The sequence below is a fragment of the Polyodon spathula genome, chromosome 4, assembly GCF_017654505.1.
Source record: "Polyodon spathula isolate WHYD16114869_AA chromosome 4, ASM1765450v1, whole genome shotgun sequence".
Taxonomy (NCBI): Eukaryota; Metazoa; Chordata; class Actinopteri; order Acipenseriformes; family Polyodontidae; genus Polyodon; species Polyodon spathula.
This window is the reverse complement of record NC_054537.1, coordinates 3,106,001-3,128,379: the sequence shown is the minus strand read 5'-3', so window position 1 is coordinate 3,128,379 and position 22,379 is coordinate 3,106,001. Positions and strand designations below refer to the sequence as shown.

The 22,379-nt window shown below is 36.2% G+C and overlaps 1 protein-coding gene across 4 annotated transcripts; it reads left to right on the top strand.

The window, feature by feature from the left end:
• The first annotated feature begins 1,879 nt into the window (after positions 1-1,879).
• Positions 1,880-18,620, top strand: LOC121314059 (protein canopy-1-like). Of its 4 annotated transcripts, none has more exons than XM_041246869.1 (6): positions 1,880-1,964; positions 4,378-4,481; positions 5,606-5,721; positions 14,741-14,959; positions 16,297-16,393; positions 18,273-18,620. In XM_041246869.1, the coding sequence occupies exons 2-6, from the start codon at positions 4,382-4,384 to the stop codon at positions 18,311-18,313; spliced, it is 573 nt and encodes a 190-aa protein (XP_041102803.1). In that variant the 5' UTR covers positions 1,880-1,964; positions 4,378-4,381; the 3' UTR covers positions 18,314-18,620. The 4 variants fall into 4 exon arrangements, with proteins under 4 accessions (XP_041102803.1, XP_041102805.1, XP_041102806.1 ...); XM_041246871.1 differs by having other exon boundaries at positions 1,886-1,964; positions 4,381-4,481; XM_041246872.1 differs by lacking the exon at positions 1,880-1,964 and adding an exon at positions 2,375-2,432 and having other exon boundaries at positions 4,381-4,481.
• The last annotated feature ends 3,759 nt before the right edge of the window (positions 18,621-22,379 follow it).

The window sequence follows — 22,379 nt, the reverse complement described above, 5'->3', positions numbered from 1 at the left end:
AATCACAAGTTAGATGATGTGTACGTGCTGGCATTGGGTAGTCACAAATAGGGTTGCTGTATCAAAGTGCTGGCGTTGGGTACAGTCACAGATAAGGTTACTCTATCAAAGTGTGGGCATTGGGTACAGTCACAGATAGAGTTGCTGTACCAAAGTGCTAGTTTTGGATACAGTCGCAGATAAAGTTGCTGTATCAAAGTGCTGGCATTGGGTACAGTCACAGATAGGGTTAGTCTTTCAAAGTGCTGGTGTTGGGTACAGTCACAGATAGGGTTACTCTATCAAAGTGCTGGCGTTGGGTACAGCCACAGATAGAGTTGCTATATCAAAGTGCTTGCGTTGGGTACAGTCACATATACAGTTGCTGTATCAAAACAATAATCCATCTGAATCAAAAGATAATGCTATTAAGTTTTATATATGAATAATATATGCAATGTGTAGCAGTCTGTGCAGACATCCAATGTATATGGAAGCACCTGCAAACCTATTACCAAAAGACAGGTCTTCTGTCCTGACCTTTAGCTAAAACTTACTGGAAACATGAATATGCATATACACACACACACACACACACACACACACACACACACACACACACATATATATATATATATATATATATATATATATATATATATATATATATATATATATTCTCTTAAAACATGTGCACTACATATTGCAGCATTGCAGGTGAGTCTCCTCTAAGAAATGTAGAATTTATGTAGGAATACAGTTACTAAACGTATTAACAGGTACACAGAACTGGGAATTAAAAAAACTAAACTAAACATAATAATAATATAAGGTGCAAGAACATAAAAAGATGATTAACAAATGGATGTTTTTAAATGTTTGTTTTCCTATATTAGGCCCATGTTTTGTTTAATTGGAGCAATCTCCTCTAGCACAGTGCTGTAGGCCTATGCATTATACACTTTACGTACCATACCGGTACTGGCGTTGGATGGTCAGTCATCCAGATGGAAAGGGATGCAATTCAGTAGGTCTGCATAACGTATTTCTGCTCACAGGAAGCATCACATTACACAGCAACACTGTGTCTGTATCTTACAATCTGTTGCCATGGGCACCGCTTCACTGCAGACGATGTATTGTCAACTGGGTAAGTGTCCTGCAAGCGCATAGTCGTTTGATATGGTGACATACACAACTGTATCATGTATTTAATGACTTTATAAAAAAAGTCTTTGTTTTTTTTCTTTTTTCATTGGTAGGTATAGATATTATCACCTTACACGTTTACCAAAGGATGGCAGGTGTTATTCGTATCATCATTACTGTTACTGATGATAACATTGATACCTAGCATACTAATAGGATTAATAATAATAATAATAATAATAATAATAATAATAATAATAATAATAATAATAATAAACAACATGCTGTAAAGTGTCATTATTTATGTGTACATGGAAAGTGTTATCTTTATGTCTTAATAATGGTTCACCTTTACTTTGGATTGAAAACAAGCCTCTCACAAACTTAAGAAAAGATCTGCAGCAGAGGTTGTGTTGTTGGCAATTGCCACACGCTCCCAGTAAATTGTATAACTGACAAAACTAAGCCTACACAACAGGAAATCCATTGCATTCTCATAATGTTGCGTCAGCAAGCACAACAGGATTGAGTGCATTAAAATCAGCGCCGTTTTACAAGCGCCTTTTCGCTCTTTTCTTTCAAAGGCACCCGCATTCCATGAATGCACCAAACCTGTCCTGAGGCGTACCTCGTACCTGTCTCTTTAAATACACTCCAGGGAGGGACTAAGAACATTCCTCGACACTGAAACTTGAAACCTCGTTGTTTTAAGATATATTTCGCCATACTGTATTTCTTGTTCAGCAGTTGGTCAGAAGGACTGTCATTAGTATCCTGGAATAATGAACAAACTAATAGTCGAAAGAACTGAGGCTTTTTAACCCTAAATTCGAAAAGTAAGTACATACATGGATTAGTATTAACTTGCCTGCATCCGGGTCATTTGATAGTTTACTAACTACCCGAGCCCGCTCTGTGTTCATCTCAATTGGTTACCTGCCGCTGCTTTGCAATTCTGTTGGACCTTTTAGTTGTCGGTCAAGCAAGTGTCGACACTTCCTATAGCCGTGGCAACGCAGGAGTAGAGCGCGTCTGTGGTTGGTGTCATTGCTGATTGTGAAATATAGCAAATACAGGTCTCCAGATAGAGATATATATATATATATATATATATATATATATATATACACACACACACACACACACATACACACACACACACACAACAGACAGACCAACGAGCCTAGCTTTGTTTGCTTGTTTTCTGAAGAAAAGAGCGATTTTGTTTTCATTATAAATTCACCGGTTGCAGTGGCAAAGTTTTTGTTATCAGACTCGAGGTAGTTTGTGTCACACCAGCCCAGGTAAGTATAATTATATTGTACGAATGTATGTATAATACATTATACTATCGACATGTATATAAACGAGGTGTAATTCCAGGTCCAGAATAATAATAATAATAATAATAATAATAATAATAATAATAATAATAATAATAATAATAAAATCATTTATTTAAACAATGTATTCAAGTAATTTATTCAGTAAGTACAGTTTGTAGTCATGATTAATATATATATCATAAGTAAAAATTAAAAGTATTTTAAGTTTAAACACGTGCCAGTGCTTGTAGAGAGTGCAGGTGCATTAACATGTCTTACTGTCAATGGATACCTGGCTCTCTCTTTTCCATATCCCCCAAACATAGAATGTTTCTCTGTACATCATGACTAGGTCATTATCTGATTAACATACTACCTGTGTTTTGTTTTTGTTTTTTTGGTTCCTTTTAATACTAAAGGATAGTTTTCTGTAAAGGACACTTTAAAATGTTAATAGGACACTTCTGAATAGGTGTGTGTTAAAGGGGGGAATTCATGACAGTGTGACACAGAGAGTGGAATCTTCATGCAAGTGCTGTCTTTGTCTCCGGGCCTACAACTTTTAATTAGTTTTATTAGTTACTTGTATTAATCAGTACAGCCTCTCTCCAAGGCCGTTTAACAGGTTTGTTGAAATTAAACATGCCCACGCCAATGCAATTGCACCAGTGCAATGCCTCCATGTGCTATTAAATGTACTGAATACTGTGACAGTAATGAGGCATGACCTACAAGGTGATTTATCACAAACCTAGAAGGGATGTGTGAATGGAGCAGACTGCTTAATTGGCCGCGAGGAAAACATGCAGTCTCAGACAGAGAGGGCTGTAGGTACTCCACTGGTGGCGCTAGTGCATCCACCTTCACTAATAGAAAGGCTGTGTGTGCACCTGTGTCCCCGAGACCTATAATGACTGGAAGCTGAACCTGTGATTTGTTGGGGTGTGAAATCCACCACCTGCCTCTGTCGTAGACATGCACACCAAATGGCATGCTCTGGTAGTGCCAGTCATTAGTATCGCAGGGAGACCCACTGTATACTGCTGCCTTGTTCTGCTCAATCTACTGTTTATTAAATACATTTTTCTAACATTTCTGGGCAATTCTATATGTAGAGAATTATGAAACAACACAAGGATAGGCCATCTAATAATATATAAATCCATAAATAAACGGATCCAAAAATAGGTTGCTGTGCATGCTCGTGTCAATGATAGCGTACCTGGCAGAAGTTTTTTTTTTTATCTTAATACCTGTTTCATTTGCTTTTGGTCTTGATGGTGAAAACCGTTTGACAACAGACTTAAACTTTTGTTTTTGTTTGTTTTTGCTACTTTTTTGTTATAATGTTAAGTGTGGGGCTTCCTTCTAGCAGCAGTTCATTAACAAAAAAAAAAAGAGTACAAAGTACCAGTCCAATTACGGTTGAATGGTTTCTTTTTTACTCTTGTGAACGCAGTGGACATACTGCAAAGTGATTGGTCAGTGGGGTGTGCTCACATTAAATTTAAATATACTCTGACAGAACAAATTATTATCGCTTGCTTGCACTGATATGCTTATTTGTTCTTTTGCCAGCCTCAGCACATCACTTCATTAGTACTGCGTTTCAGCTTTCTGCAAGAATGATGTTTTGTGTTTCCTTGTCTTGGTTTTTTTGTTGAATATTCCAACCTTCAGTTTTTGTTTTTTTGGTTTTTTTTAACTTTATGGCCATAAGGAATAATCACATTTTCTTGAGATTGAAGAATTGTGTTATAGTATAATATACTTTTTTCTTTTAGAAAAGACAATTGTTTTAAATTTAACAGGTTATCTAACATGTATATAAATGACATTACCAAAAACACAACATTTAAAAATAAATGTAATCGCCACAATGCTAATTTCTTTTTTCTTTTCCTTTTTTTTTTTTTTTTTTCAGCAGAATGGAGTCCTTCATAATTCAGTTTGGTATTTTGCTAATGGTACTCTGTCTTTCTTCTGAGAAGGTAGAAGGGAAAAAAGACGAAGTATTGTATTGTTCTGGTAAGTGAAAATATTAGATTTTTCTTGCTTTTACTTTGTTGTGTTCAATAAATGTACATTTTAGTACTGTGCAACTGTTTTAGTACAGCCTCAATGGATGTTGTGTTTTCACATGGGTCTGCACCAATATCTTGGATGAAATCTTCAAAAATGTAAAATTTCCAAAGGCTTTTCCCCAGTTAAAGTACAATATTTAAACAATAGCCATACCATTGGAAGTTGTCGTTAGACGCCCACTTTGCTGGTTGTTATCACACTGGATGATGATTAGGTTCTACTAAAAATAAGTTATGGATTTCTACCTTGACACAGATAAGGGTTTAAAGAAAATGACCAGATGTTACATGGGACCTTTTATCCCAGGTGCAGATAGCCTTCGTTCAAGTAACATACCGGTATTTCTAGAAACCATGTAGCTGTACCAGTATGTCTACCCATTAACCTCTAAGGTACTGCACAGAAGGAATTGAGCATTTGAAACAGTGACTCAGGTATCACAAGGAAAATGACTATTTGGATGACCAGCTCTAACCTGTCGGGAAATATTAAACCTGTTTTGACCACCTTCTTGCAAAAATATGAAAGTTAGCATGATTTTATTTGTGGTACCCATACAGTATGCCCCTTGTACCTTCCACTGTAATTCATGTTTACAAACCGTTTTGATTAGAGGTGCATTGTTCCTTCACAACCCCCTCCCCTTTTCTGGTTTGACCTCATTCTCAGCTGTTTGTGGTAGTGTTGCTCCATGTTTTCTGGGTTGTATAATTAAGAGTTGCAGTTGAAATCAGATATTAGATCATGTTTATATTCGCTCATTTGCACATTTAAGGGCTTTCAGTTAAAGCCTGGCATTTTGTACATTACTGTGCCCAGCTAATAAGCAAAATACTCACCACCCCTTTGTGGCTGTTTTACTGGGGCTGTTGGTGCTACAGTGCACTAGCTGGGAACTCTATCATAATGACACTGATTCAAATTCAATGAGAAACTGACAGAAGAATCACAACAATGGAGCCTCAATTGCTAAGTCAGCATTGTTTTCTTTTGCCTAATTAGTCTGTTTTCATTGCCGTTACATTGTTCCTTGTGCTAATGGAGCATATTATATATTGTTTCTTTAGCTTGCAGGGCAATAGTTGATGAGCTAAACTACTCCATAAAACAAGTGGATCCAAAGAAGACAATCCAAGTAGGAAATTTTAGAATTGCTCCAGATGGAAGCCAGAAACACAGTGAGGTACAAATGATTTTATGCAAGCATGTAGAATAAAATGAGGGACAGCCACTAGCCACTTATCTAAACAGCAGTGGTCCTTGATATGGTAACCTTAATCCTGTGGGGGGTAAATTCTAAAATAAATTGCATTTACATCCTCTGGGATGAAAGTGAATTTCTTTATTTTGTGTGTTTGTGTTGGGGGGAGGGGCGTGGCCAATTTTTTAGTATCTATACACTGTTGTTTAACCATGTTTGTTTCCTTTTTTGGTCTTTGACCCTAAAGTACAAATGGATGTAGGTGTTTAAAGAAAACTATTACAGAATTCAGGCACATATTTAGCATCAAAACCAATAAAAACCAAAATGAAGCAATACAAAGTTTAAAGTCCTTTTATACAGAGGAGAAACGTGATACCAGGAGGTGTTGTTTTTTTTTGTTTTTTTTTTTCTCTTTGAAGGCTCCCCAGTATTAATATGCTGGTGCTAGATTCACTTGTTACAGTGGGCAGACCTGTGATGTAAAAGCAGTAATTGGATCTGTCTGTGCCCTCCTCCATTACCGTTGATTGGTCCAGACAAGGACAAAAAGGTTCAGTTTCTTGCCTGTCTGTCTATGTTTATTACACCCTGGTTGGCGTAGTTCTCAACCACATGAGAACTGGCTAATTTAATATTATTATATGCATATAAATATCTGACTTATATATACATTTTTATTTATTTTTTTAATCCAAATAAACCCCATGTGAAGGACAAATGTCACCCCAGCTCATGTAATGTTTATGTACAGGCCCTGGTTAGAACGATGAAGATAAACTCTGATTTGCAGTTTTTGTCTTTTTTGTATTTTAGGGGTGGGAGGGGGATTGCACATATACACAGAATATAGGTGAAAGTGGGTTATATCAGACTAAACAAATAAAACATAGGGTATTGTTTAAGGTTAATATGTTGGACTTTGTCATGAACCAAACTGTCAGAGTTCATGCAAAGTATCATGTTCTTACAGCCTTCTGTTGGGTCAAAATAACAATCTCATTGGAGCATTCTTTTTCACACTCAGTTGTTAGTGCATTATCAACATTGCATTTATGGGCATTCTCAAGAGCGAATGGGTAAACATTCCACATGTTGAATGTTCACTGCATTTAAAAACAACTCATTGCTTAATTATATACCATTGCCTAAAAAAAAAAAAAAAAAAAAAAAAAAACAAGCAAAAATAAAAACGTGTTTGTACTTTTGATTTATTCATATTTTTCTCGCATACATGAATAAATCTAGACCTTTTTGCTTTTTCCTTTGCTGTGTTCTGCAGTAGTCTGGACAGTTTCGTAAGTGATGGAATATTTTATTCAGCTTCAATTTCATGCACTGAACAAAAATCAAAATTTTTAGTGTATCGTGACATACCCCACTCCAATGGCGCGATCTGATTGGTTGTGACGATGTGTAATAAACTAAGTTTACTGCAGACCCCATGTAACTTAATAACTCTACTGCCCTCTGCAGTATGTGTTGTGCACACACTCTATTGCCCTCTGCAGTATGTGTTGCACACTCACTCTACTGCAGTATGTGTTGTGCACACTCACTCTACTGCCCTCTGCAGTATGTGTTGTGCACACTCACTCTACTGCCCTCTGCAGTATGTGTTGGGCACACTCACTCTACTGCCCTCTGCAGTATGTGTTGTGCACACTCACCATTCTTCCCTCTGCAGTATGTGTTGGGCACACTCACTCTACTGCCCTCTGCAGTATGTGTATGTGTGCACACTCACTCTACTGCCCTCTGCAGTATGTGTTGGGCACACTCACTCTACTGCCCTCTGCAGTATGTGTTGTGCACACACTCTACTGCCCTCTGCAGTATGTGTTGTGCACACTCACTCTTGCCCTCTGCAGTATGTGTTGTGCACACTCACTCTACTGCCCTCTGCAGTATGTGTTGTGCACACTCACTCTACTGCCCTCTGCAGTATGTGTTGGGCACACTCACTCTACTGCCCTCTGCAGTATGTGTTGTGCACACTCACTCTACTGCCCTCTGCAGTATGTGTTGGGCACACTCACTGCAGTATGTGTTGTGCACACTCACTCTCTGCCCTCTGCAGTATGTGTTGTGCACACTCACTCTACTGCCCTCTGCAGTATGTGTTGTGCACACTCACTCTACTGCCCTCTGCAGTATGTGTTGTGCACACTCACTCTACTGCCCTCTGCAGTATGTGTTGTGCACACTCACTCTACTGCCCTCTGCAGTATGTGTTGTGCACACTCACTCTACTGCCCTCTGCAGTATGTGTTGTGCACACTCACTCTACTGCCCTCTGCAGTATGTGTTGTGCACACTCACTCTACTGCCCTCTGCAGTATGTGTTGTGCACACTCACTCTACTGCCCTCTGCAGTATGTGTTGTGCACACTCACTCTACTGCCCTCTGCAGTATGTGTTGTGCACACTCACTCTACTGCCCTCTGCAGTATGTGTTGGGCACACTCACTCTACTGCCCTCTGCAGTATGTGTTGTGCACACTCACTCTACTGCCCTCTGCAGTATGTGTTGTGCACACTCACTCTACTGCCCTCTGCAGTATGTGTTGTGCACACTCACTCTATTGCCCTCTGCAGTATGTGTTGTGCACACTCACCATTCTTCCCTCTGCAGTAGCACACTCACTCTACTGCCCTCTGCAGTATGTGTTGGGCACACTCACTCTACTGCCCTCTGCAGTATGTGTTGTGCACACTCACTCTACTGCCCTCTGCAGTATGTGTTGTGCACACTCACTCTACTGCCCTCTGCAGTATGTGTTGGGCACACTCACTCTATTGCCCTCTGCAGTATGTGTTGTGCACACTATTCTTCCCTCTGCAGTATGTGTTGGGCACACTCACTCTACTGCCCTCTGCAGTATGTGTTGTGCACACTCATTAGGCAGCTATGGAGTAAAGGGATGTGTCTTTGTGGAGTGCATGAGAACAGTTTTAAAATATTCATATAAAGTCGAACATTTATTGGATAATAACCAAATTAAATCTGATATTTCTATAAGGAGGTAGGATTCTATGATAAGTTTGGTGAAGATTGATGTGAAATCAGGCAGTATGATGTATGTCACTGTATGAGGGTCCCCATGTTCTGAGTGAGGACTCAAATATCGGTATTTAGTTTTGCCAATTCTACAGTTAAAAACACCTAACCTGTCAGCAATTGTGCTGTGAGGAACAAACGTATTGTCTACTTTCTTTTTTTTATTCAGTCTTCTTAACTGCAGACACAGAGTTCATTGTAGTTTCCTTGAAGCACATGAAATGAGCTGTAATTGCTTCTAACTGGTCGACATCACTATTTCTCAATGTGTATTTTGGAAACTCTGAATGTGTTTCCACGGATTTGATGGCAGCATGCAGATGTGCAGAAATCAAAACTACTGGATCCATTTTGTCTCTGCAATAGAAATATGATGGCTGTCTTTATTTCCAGGCGATGTGTACAAACAAGATTAACACTAATAAAAGCTTTACTGATGCACCTCAGGGACACCCAAAGGGACGTTTCTATCCCATTTAGAGTTGATTGAAGCCTATACTTCTTATAAACATCGCTGTTTTTACTTTGTAACTGAAAACATAGATATATCTTTCTTTTTTTAATTCAGGAGAATGTCCTTAATGAATTTAGTGTTTTGAAACTATAGTTTTATTTAAATTTCATTGTGTTTTTAATTTTTTTTATTTAAGCATGCTTAATTGTATTTTTCAAATATAAAACACCACTTGTGTTGATCACATTATTAATTGCAAGTATATGTGGATTTTTGACCGAATCAACTATATTCACCTGCCATTTAGGGGTTAAAATGTTTTCCTTGAAGATTTATGCTGCCATGGGTGATCGTGACATCACCAAAATATTGTTTTAATTATCAAAATTTCTAAATACCAACATTTATAAACTAATTCTGCAGTCGGGCCGTTTTACATATGAAAATGAGATAGCGTGCTAAATCCAGGATACTAACCTTAATATAACTGAATACACTAATCACAAAAGGTAATACCATGTATTTATATATGAATATAATTTATAAATATATATAAAATGTTGACTTCAGTGATGGTTAAACGAGTGTGACGCATATCTGGTTATTTCATTGTGGCCCGTTCCAATCCTTGGCTGTTTTTTCAGGGAAGACAAAGATACCATATCAAAAACTACATATCTGAAAGGACTGTGTTTTAAAGTAGGCTTCCATTTAGATGTACTGTAGTTGGTTTTGTTGGTACAGTACTATTTTTAACAGAAGTATTTTAATTCAGAACGGTATGATTCTGAAAATCGTCATTTGCCAAAAGACTGCTGTGGACTGTAATACAGTACATGCTTTCAAATCTGGTGCGTATTGTAGCAGTATGTAAAATTCCCCATTAACGACCCAACAGCAAAAGGAAATTAAAACGTCACCCATGCATAGAACTGCGTAAAATGTAAAAGGCAATGCAATTTAGCAAAAGATTTAAAAAAAACCTCCAGTTTCCAGAATTAAAGTGGTATCCAGTCGGTATTCACAAGTGCAGAATAGAGTGCTGCGTGATAAGGCCGTAATGCCACAGTTCACCTGCAAATAAAAATGACACATAAGCAAGTAAATATCACAGATTTAAAATAAAATGCATCACACCGTCCACAGCTGTTTTAATGATTAACTTTTACATTACCATAGCTTGTCTCGTTCACTGTGTAACTGCACAATAGACGGACTGAGTTGGAATGTCGGGGGCGGCATCATGTGGCTGTGAATAAACAAGTACATGGTAACATCGAAGAACTGGTGACGGGGTCGGAAATCACGTACGCTGGGTAAGCGCATTCATATATATTTTTCTTAATACAGGTGCGGTAAAATGCGACTCGCGTGTATCTGGGTAACGGATATCCGAGTGCTGACTGTATATGTAAAATAAACATGTTAGAAACTAACGCTAGCTCTGCACTCAGTCCTGGCTTTCAGCACTACTCTTAATGAAGTATGGGAGGTTTGTGTAAGCAGACCCTTGTTAAATACATTGTTCCACTGCTAGAGATTCATGAACAATTCCTATTGGTAACCCTGAAGACTGGGGTGGGATTTATTCATGCTGTGAGAAGTGCCATGAGTACATTTTGCAGGGGCCGAATTGCTAATGGCATCTGTTCATTTCACTTATATACCTAAACAAGTGAAGTTCTGAAACCTAGGACTGGCTTCAGGACAAGTGTGAATTTCTCACCATGGTCAAATTACCTAATCTAAACTTCTTTTTTTCTTTTTCTCTCTGCTCTTAAGTTTGGCAGACAAATTCAAGGGACCAAAGATTTGGTCTTTGAATGCTTCGAATAATTATAAAATGTGCTATTTATTGTTTTTCTTATTGAAACTACTGAAAGTAGTGCCAGGAGAGAGGGGTAAATGAAATGAGGCAGGGCCCTTGATGACCAATGAATTGAAATCACAGGCGATGTGGGTGGACCAGGATCCTGTTTACATTGCCCAGTACTGACAGGTGTTTTCAGTCCATAGCACTAATCTGCTTTTATTATTTAAATACACCCACCCCTCGTTATATCTCCCCTCGCTGTACTGCGGTTTCAGCTATATCGCGGTGCTGGAGTTGGCTTCCCATTTTTACAGTCTTGCTGAGCATGCCTTAGCTGCAACATACATAGGCAAGTTCATTTAGAGTTACTGTTTGTTTTATTTCATACTGCACACCACAAACAAATATATACAGAACAATTAAAAACAAAGCATTAATACCATACTGTTATCATATACACACACGCGTAATAACATAAAGCTAATTAAATATCTACTTGTTGAAGCAGTTTTTGTTTTAACCAACCAGGTGTTCACGTGTGGCAGCAGCAATACACTAGCAAAAGCCACAGGGCTGTGACGTCCGCTCCCTAACAACAAGCATCATGTGTTGAGAATGGGATTCTTTCAATGCCTCGGGTTTGGGCATTTGAGAAAGGAGAGGAAGACTCATGAAATTAATTGGAGACTGAAGTTGATGAGAAGCAATTGCCTTTCACAGTACGAATTAAAACGGTGCGCTGCTTTTTATACTAAAGTGAGAAAAAGCGGGTGCATAGAGGACTTGTACTGGACCCTGATGCCCCCGATAAAATGAGGGAGTGGTTGTACAGTATTTGTTATTAATCTATTTGTTTTTTCTATGGGTCTCTCGCTATATCGCAGCCCTCGATATATAGCAGATTTTTATTGGACCCCGACACCAGCGATGTATGGAGTGGGGGGTGTATTTGAGTCGTTGTGAATGAAAATAGAATATGACACTTTATTTAGATGATGGACCCTGTAGTCTTGTCAAAGTTTTGTTGATGAAATTATGTACTGCTTTTGTACAGTAGAGCGAGACTGTATATCCCAAGAGTATTGCATTTTGTGTGATCATAATTGCATATTGGAGAACTACTGTTGCTCACAAATCCCTTCCACAAACAACGGAATTACAGTTGTACATTTGTATAGTATGTTATATGTAATAAACTAATCTTGTTCTGTAGCACCAGGTGTTTCCATCCGTTCTTGTTAATTTCACGCACAGACTGAAATCTCTTTAAATGTTATATACGACTCTCTGGAATTTAAACGTTATTTCTGTCCAGTTATATCAGCCAATAAAAAACAAACAAAAAAAAAAAAAACCTTGAACTGATTTGCATATTGTATGAGGAAATTTTATACACTGTTCCTCACAGTGGATTAATTTGAAATAAATGCTAATTATAGTTCCCAAAATCCCCAAGTGAGACTGTGTATTCATATATTCCACATGAATTACCCTACAGCAAAGTAGCTGTGCTTCAGCAATGCATCCCGCAATATCCTCATTGTTGACACATGCAGCAAATACTCTTTCTATATTGGCATGTAAGAGTGTAGTATAAATATGAATGCCCTGTGCTTGTATAAGATTACATGGATTAAAGTGTTCTGATTATTTCTTGGTGCTGGTTGAACTTTTTAAATGAATCTCAAAATCCCTTGATACAAGGCAGAAAACTTGCTCAGTTACAAAACGTGAACCCCAAAATGTGAACTTCTCTCAAGTGTTGCGTTAATGATATTAATTTGATGTACAGTGTAATAAATCAAACTGATTGTGTGATAATCTGCGCTATAATTAGTTTCATTTGTGAGTCAAAAAAGTTGAATGCCCATCAAGTATTGAAGTCTTTCTGTGTTATATTAAGGACATAACCAAAAACTTTTCTTTGTTTAAAGCTTCCTTAATTTATTAGTGAATTTCTTTTAGCACTAATGTTAATAACATTGTGGGAGAAATGGCTAAAATTGACAAGACAATTGAAAATCTGGCACATTAGCAATGTCTTTGTTTTTATTAATTTGTAGTTATATATTTTCTTTTCTTCGATTTTGTAGACTAACCTTTAGTCTGTGTAAAACAGTTCTGTATATGTTTCCTATTCAGAACAAACACTATCTATTAGGGCTTTGCATTTACAAAAAATGTGCTTCTGGATTGTTTTGTTGCATTTCCATAATGGCTGCCTTTCCAATGAGAATTCAATGGAGGGCAGTATCTCTGAGAAGCCTTTTCTGCTGTGTGAGAACATCCAAGCCCTTTCTTATTCCTCTGGAAATTCTTTATTGACAGGTCCTATTCAAACCCTTCAGACTGTTAAGGAGAGGAATTTAATTCACAGCCGTTTTCCAGATTTCGTGATCTTAAAAATTCAGTAGAGGATGCAGTACAAAAAAATTGGAAGCTGCAAGGAAAATATGAAGAATGTACTGTAAACAATTTATAGGAATTTATGATCGGAGAAAATGTAAACATTCACTGCATCTGTATATCAGCATATGTAAATGCATTTTAGTTTTGACACAATGCGCCGCTTTTAAGAAACATTTGTATCTCTTTTAAACTGGTCATGCATATATCCTAAACAATTAAATCCGTTTCTTAGAGTGGTAATTTCAATTTAATTATTTAACTTTTAATCCGTCTCAGTTAAAAAAAAAAAAAAAAAAGGGTAAAATATTATTTGTTTCATTGCTGCCAAAAAAATAAAAAGTAATAATAAAACAATTTTGGACTCGGTGCTTTATTTTTGAAGCTGGGGCCTTTATCTGATTTGTGACCAGATGGTAGTGAAGCAAGGAGAGACCTCTTTGTGAAATGAGGCACACATGTGAAAGTGTCCATAATGTAATCACTGGGACCGGAAGGGTCCACACTGTGTCTGAAAGAAGACAATGGAGTCTGGATATATCTACATTGCAGAAATAGTTCATCCGCAATCCAGCCCCTGTGACCAGGGTTGACATGAGAACTTCCTACTTTGATCACTGGAGGGTGAAGATGAACCCCCTTCAAAGGCCAGCGGATGCATCTCTTCTGTTTACCCTGCACTTGGCTTCAGTTGACACCCCCTTCCGGGGGCAGGGGCATCTTGCACCTTGACCTGTCTAGACGACAGAACACTTTTTTTGTCCTGCTACCAGGGGGAAGGGGTGCACTTTGACCTTTGGTGCAGTTGTTTCGGAGAGTCACACTGAGAGTATAGGTAGTATCTGGATGTGTTTCACACAAACTCTGCAAAAAAAGAGAGGGGGCAGAGACATGACCCAGCTGCTCAGCAATACAAACTGAATCAGTAGATGCTGTGAAAAGTGACATTTTGGAAACTTATTTTCTTGGTGCTAACCCTGGGGAGTGATCACATCTCTTAATAAAAAAATAAATAAAAAAAATAAAATATGTAGAGAATTAATTAAGGTAATAATAATAATTTCTCCTTCTGGAAGTTTGAGCATGAATGTATTATTTTCAACAGTTTTAGATCTAGGTAGAAAATACAATTGATAGTGATGGATTTTAAAATTGATATAATCTATAAAGTTGTGTTTACAAAGCGATTGGAACAGTAGTGTTTATTCTTTATCTTAATTCTAATGATGTGTTGATTCATTAATTGCTACATATTTTTTCCACCAAGGTCCCATTTGCAAGGTCAGAGACTCACTTAACTGAGCTAATGGAAGAGGTTTGCAATCATATGAATGATTATTCCTTGTATGTTGACCCGGACACTAAAGAAAAACTGTATAAGAGATTTGCTCCAAGGGATGGTGATCCTGACAAAAGCATGCTGGGAAACCTGCAACATTTTCAGTTTGGTGATGGACCAGACAGTTCACAGTCTTTGAAATTTGCGGTAAGGATCTCTATTTATTTTCTAGTTTTTGGATTGAGACCCCTGATTTTATATTGCGTATGCGTCTTTTTAATACTGTATCAATGACTGATTTAATGTGGCTTGGTAAAATGGACATTGTCTTTAGTATTTAGTTGTACTGTTTGTAATGGATCTATATTATACATACATTTCCAGTACAGTATCACTGTTAAAAATGTTTGTTTAGAGCCAAATGTAACCATTATATAACTCCAGTTTCCTTTTGAACAAGCAATACACAATTTCTGCTACCATATTGGCACCATGGTATGAGGGTACAGCACTGTTAATGTGAGGACAAACTTTCATTACAAAATATACGCCTGAGTAAAAGAATACACAGTTTGTAATAACACATGCTTGAATTGAGTTTTCTAATTTCAACCATTTATTACAACATGTGTATTCCTGAATCTAGCATATATTTAAAATAATAATTGTAATCTGATTTATAAATCGGGCAGATAATATATTAAAGTAATTATAAGAAGTGAATTTCATTCAACTTTTATAAACATGAGACATAATAAAATATGCATTCCAAAAGAACAATAAAGTTCTTGATTTTTGAGGAAATTCTTGTCCACTAAACTAGTGGTCTTAAAGGTTTTCCTGTTTGCTAATTTAATAAAGTGTATATTTTAATAAGGACAATAGTTCCTATTTAATCAGACATACATTGGAATAAAGCCATTACTTGAAATCAATTGAAACAAATGGTATATGCTGTTTTGTTTCAGCATTTACACAAGTTTGAGAACCACGATTCTTGAACTGTTTCGCTGTCCTCTTGGTTAGTTTAAATGGTGGATACCAGTCAAAGAAGTGCTGTAATTTACCATTGTTAATGCTGGGAAACTGCAACCAGGCTTTAATTGCATAAAAGACTGTGTCTTGGGGTCTTTCAATTCATATTTTTTTATGTCTAAGACTACACCGATTTCTAAAGATAATGTTAATAATAGTCAATGCAATGTAATACACAATGATGTCCTGTTAGTTTTGAGTTTGAGTTTTCTCCTGTTTCTAGTTTAAATGTTTTTATTTATTTAAGGTGTGTTTTTTTTTTTTTGGGTGCACATTCATTTCAGATGTTTTAGAAAAACTTTGTGCAGCAGCAAAATGTGCTGCGCGCTGTTGATGCTGCAGACTGATTCCAACATAATGGTTCAACAGCAGCAGAGATAAAATGGCAGCGGGTTGCAAAGACATGCCCTCTGTGTGCAATGGCGCACTTCAGAGCAACCCTGTGAAGATGATTCGCCTCCACTGGCTTGTAGTGTGTAAATCTGTCTATTTGTATTCTCCCCTCACAGTGTGAAAGCATAGTAGAAGAGTATGAAGATGATATCATTTCACTATACGCCCAAGAGGCAGACCATGTGGTGGGCAAGCTGTGCAGGGATATAACAGGTAATGCAATGCTGGTGCTCTCTTTGAGCTCTGTGCTTTTTCCCTGCTGCAGTATTACTATGAAGAACTAGCAGCGTCATACCAGAAACCAGTCTCTAAATGCTGGAATCCAAATATTGGCTTCTTGTGTTCTGGTTTAAAACCATGTCCATCTGTCCTTTTTTTAAATTGGTTAAGAGCAATAATAAATATTATACACAATGCATTGAATTTAAAATTAGGAGACCAAAAATACAGTGCATGTAATATATGTTAGAACATTTAGGTATCTTTTTTTTTTTTTTTTTTTTTTTTTTAAATCCTGCTGTCAAATTCTTACTTCAGTGAGATTTTAACAATACACACTTTTTTTAAAGTTTATAGGAAACTATACATTTAGTGAATCATAATTGGTATTATAATACCAAAAAACAGTTCATACATTAAAATGTAAAGCAGACTTTAAACGTTATAGTAACACAAGAATAGCGATTAACATAGTGATTGTACTAAGTGATCTTAAAATAAAGATATGCCCAATAACATTTAAGGTGTATTATTTTTATATTATTATTATTATTATTATTATTATTATTATTATTAGTGGTAAAACACTGATAACATATTGTTGCTAAATTAACATGTTAAACTTAAAAACGGATAAGACAGAAGGGAGGTTATATTGTGTTTAACTTGCATCTTCTCTAGAGTACCCTACAAGTGGGGTTTTCAAAGTAACAAGCACTGCTGTCACAATGCGGTTGTGTTGTACTGTTGGGGGTGGGGACTCAAATCTCAGACATACCAGGTACACAGATAACTGCTGTATGTAATTGGGAGGGAAACCAATACATTGTGAAGGTCCACAGATTAAGAAGAAATGAAAATCTATATTTCTAGTCTGTTGGCGACCCTGTGTAATTCTTTTTATATGTTTCCAGTCGGCTTTCACATTTTAATTATGCCTAATATATTGAACTCTAACTTTTTAATATTGTGTTAAAACGTATGCTGTAACAATACGAATCTACATGTAAGATTTGTAGCGCTCTATATGGGACTTGCTTGTAAATGTTTCTTCTCTATGGAAATATCATGTGTTTTATTGGGGTAACAAAATCAATATTTTTTGTTCAAGATATGTGTTATTTCATCATTGGTGTCTGATGCAGTGAGCTTTAATGTATCATATGAATGAATGGTTAAATCAAAGAGCAAACATGACTTGCCTTGTAGTATCCAGTCAGTGTTGTAGTGCCCTGGTTAATGCTCATTGGTATAGTGCCACTCTTTTGAAATAGGCCTAGTCCGTGGATTTGTTTTGAAGTAGGCCTAGTCCGTGGATTTGTTTTGAAATAGGCATAGTCCATGGATTTGTTTTGAAATATGCCTAGTATATGGATTTATTTTGAAATAGGCCTAGTCCATGGATTTGTTTTGAAATAGGCCTAGTCCATGGATTTGTTTTGAAATAGGCCTAGTCCATGGATTTGTTTTGAAATAGGCCTAGTCCATGGATTTGTTTTGAAGTAGGCCTAGTCCATGGATTTGTTTTGAAATAGGCCTAGTCCATGGATTTGTTTTGAAGTAGGCCTAGTCCATACAGTTTTGTTTCCATTTTTCCTGCCCATATTTACATTGTGGGTGTTGTCTTGTACAAGACCTGGTTTTACACGATTGTCTGCTAACTCAGAGCTTTTTAAATTGATTTGATGATGCTTCATTTCTTTGAAAATATCTTTGAAAAAAGTCTAACTGCACTTGATTTGCACCTGACGCAGACTGAGTTCTCAAACAAAATGCAAATAGAAAAGAGATAATAATTTGTTTCATTATTAGCCCTGCGAATGTATTTCTTTCATATTAAAGTATAATCTATGTATGTTTTCTCCTCTCTCAGATCTGTGTAAAGGCTCTCTTGCCGTCCACGCTGAATTATAATGCACAGGTATTGTACTGAAAATGATCCTGAGTGTTTAAGCAGAAGAAAAGAATGTTGCATATCTGCAAAGAGAAATAAAAGGACTTCTAATGACGACCAACTCTTTTTTTTTTTTTTTTTTTTTTTAAACATACAGAATTTTGATTTTGAAAAGCGGTTTGTTTTCTGCTTTTAAATTTAGCCACTAGGTTATGATTATGATATTGAGAAACAACTTGACCATGAAAACAATGTTATTGCTGACCTAGTTGATAGATCATATGGTTATAGACGTGTATATAATGTCCACATGTAAAGAACTTGGATTTGTTCATTCAATAAAAGTTTAAAATGTTGAGTTGTTTTATGTCTTTATTGGCCGTAACATTTAAAGGATTTTAATTCTTAACCTGTATGTTTCACTACGCAATTTTTTTTTTTTACATATAACCTATTGTATTACCAATACAGGTTATAAAATGGTCTAGGACTGATGATGATTAGGGTTTAAAATAGTTATTTTAATTAAGAAAATACTAGACAAATATAGGGGCTTTCATCTTTACTGACATTACTTTGAGAGTACCTTTTTTTTTAACTGTATATTCCATAATTCTTACGATTTCATAAACCTTAACAGGTATTTATTTAAATATCTAGTATTGATGAAAAAGATGAGACATTAAACTAATATATTGTAAGACTGTGTAAAGAAATGATTAAATCCATCTACCAAACAGGGACCCTGCATGGAGAAGAGAATGGTACAGCCTCTTCTCAAAGCGTTTAACTTGCACGTTCATTTTTTGAGGATGTGCTCTTTTTAATAGCGCCCATGATGTGAGCTAATTTGGAGACTATAGTTAATTGGATAAATTAAAAATGTAAGCCCTCGTTTTTAGCCAGAGAATATTAAAAAGATGCTCACTGTGGTAAACTTTCTTACAACTACGTAATAAACATGTATTAGTACCGTGATAGATAAATAAATAAATAAATGCTGCATTTAATTTATTTGCTGTGCTTTACTTGGATATATAATTTTGCCAGAGCTATTTTCCTCTCCTTTATAAAGCAATCATTGAGCTCTGTTTAATTCATGAAATGGGTTTGGTATTCAGGCAGTATAGCACTTTCCTATTTGCCAAGAGTTATTGAACGTACTATCAGTAGTAAAGGAGTGTTAGCTTGTGTATAATTGAATCGTTACCAATCAACCAGTATTCTAGTTGTGTACTGATAAACGCTGTTAATGTTATGTGTTTTAAAAAAAATGAGATGAAAATACTGTAAGAAAGTCAAACCTTTTTTCAACATAAATGTACATTTTATTTTGTGTATACAAAAGCTGTTTTGAAGAGGCTGGGTCACGATTATCCTATTATTTTTGAACTTGACACAGTATGTCCTCATAAGGGCATAGTCGAGGAAGAAAGGTCAGTGCAGAAGAAAGGTGAGGAATAATGACAATGCAAAGGTTAAAATGTTCATCCCATTGTTCACAAAGCATTGCTGCTTTCGAATGATTGCTAGCTTTGGACTTTTTAAACTTTGCATTCATGGAAGTCCATTAATCGTAAAACATCTTTTCATTTAAGTTTTAAAAGGCTGCAAAAATGTAACCAATTGGCAATGCTTTAGTGTTTTAAAGAACCTTCAAATACCAGAATGGAATGCATTTAGTTTAAAATTAATAAAATGGTGGCATTCATAACATGACAAATTAAGAGATACAAATGTTTTTTTTTTTTCTCTTTTAAACTTTAAATACAATTTGTTAATTTAAAATGTGATTTTCTTAGTATTTTTTTTTTTTAGAAATCTATTGTGTTCAGCTTTATTTTCTTTTTTTCTTTTTTTCTTTTTTGTATTTCAAGGTAGATCTGTAGACATTTCCTTTTTCTGTTTTCATGATGCATTCATTTTAGTTTAGTGTTTAGAATTTGGTTGTAAACTTAGCTAGCAAGAATTCACAACAGCTGTTACAATCCAGAACACATTTTATAATTTATTGTGAGAAATAACACATATATTTGTCTGTATGAGGGTTGGGGGGGAATGAATACATTATCATTGTAATGTGTTAGATATAACTTTTTCAATCAGGTTCATTTTCTTGTGTGTGTGTAACTGTTAATATAAGACTTGCAGTATGTGTAGAATAAGACATTTAAATTTACAGAATGCAAATTGTAAAGCCACACTTTTGTTTTCTAAACTTTCTAAAAGAGTAGTAAGTCAAACCCCTAGTACAAAACTGCACTTCCACTGTAAGGATATTCCTTTTGGATAAGGCCTGTAAACAAGTGTAAGATTTTAAAGCCAGTGATATGCTTTACCTGCCAGAACTTCTGGGGGAAACCCTTTAATTGAGAGGTTTGTTACACAAGTCTAAATCACTGTGAATTATAGCAGAGTTTCATACACCATAGTGAAAACAAGCAGGCAGAAGAACAAACAAATACATAAGATGCAACATCTTGAATTACATCTCAAAAGTATGCACTTTAATATATTTGAACCCCAAACTGCCAAAGACAGTAAGGGGTTAATGATCTTTGCTGACTTGATCGGACCTGGTAATTTACTGAAACTACAAACACACAGCTCTGTGTTCACTTGACTGTCCCTGTCTGTGCCTGCATAGGAATATTGACACGGCTTCTGTTTCTTTTGGAAGTCTTCTTGCTCTGCTTCTACAGGTAGGCCAAATTTCCCTGTAGAATATCTTAAGTCAAATCACTGGGGATAAATAATATTGTTTGAATGCCTCATTAAGTTCTAAAACCAGAGGTTGCAACTATTCGCTTCATCACTTTTTAGCCTATTTCGAAGGTAGATCAGAAAATGTTTAGGGTTGATGATGAATATGGCATGCTAGTTTGAGATGCTGTTGATAGAACCCCTTTGATCACACATTGTATGTTTTATTTTTGAAATTTTTAAAGAGTTTGTGTGAACTCTATGAGAAGTTGCCCTGCCCTAACTTTGTAAAAAACACATGCATTATAAAACAGATCCATAGATAGGAAACTTATCATGGTACAATTGTGCATGTGATGACTGAGGGGATATAAAAAAAACTATTTGGTTTTGCAGTTGAGAAATGAGTTGATCAAGTAATACTGAACAGAAAATATACACATATTATAAAGGATCTAGCCTTACTTGTATGAAAAGTAAACTCCTTTACAGAGTCTAAGAGTTTGAACGCTAGTTTTGAATGAAAGTGAAACATTTGCATTGAAGAAATACCAATTGTCAAAAAACAAGATTACAAATATGTCAATGCTTTTAAAGCGTAGATACTGTAGCAGCATTTGGTTTGTAAATGTTATAAATCTGGATTTAAAGTTTATAATGCTCTTGATTATCAAGAAAGCGGGCTGCATTAACATCATTTGTTCTGATGAAATTAGTGAGCTAAACGAGAATTTAAAGATGGAGCCGTGGTCATGTATCTCTTGTAAGAAAAGCATTAGCTGTGCTCCCCACGCCCCAACCAAATAAATATTCCAGTCTGTTATGTGCATGTGAATCAGTGTTATTATCCATCCATATCAATGTGACCGTATAAACTTGCGTTGTGATTTGTTGTTGACTTCACAATGTTGTATGTGTAACTTGTTTAAATAATTCATTGTATGCACAGCCTCTTCTCAAAGTCCGGGGCTTCAATGTAAATACATGACAGATCAAGGGTTGCCAAGGTGCTGTTGATATGGGCTCTACAAACTGGACCACTAAATACTCATTTCCTATGCATGTTATGTGCCTTAGCGGGGGTTTCAAACAAGGCACTTAACTTGCCTGCTGGAGTTTTTAATGAAATTAATTCTTTAAAAGGGGGATGTGGACTGGATGGTGGACTATTTTGTTTTTTGTTTTTTATAAAAATTACCTAAATTCAATATGAATGAACCAGGAGGTCTACCTCATTCAGAACTATAGGAAAGTGGCTCTCTCTACTCTGACACAGTTCAACCACTGAGCTGCAGCATTAACTTGTATTCTAACAAGATTAAAATATATTTGTCCTGGGGATTAGCATACTTAAGTCTCCTTTGCCTTTTTGGTAGTGGCAGT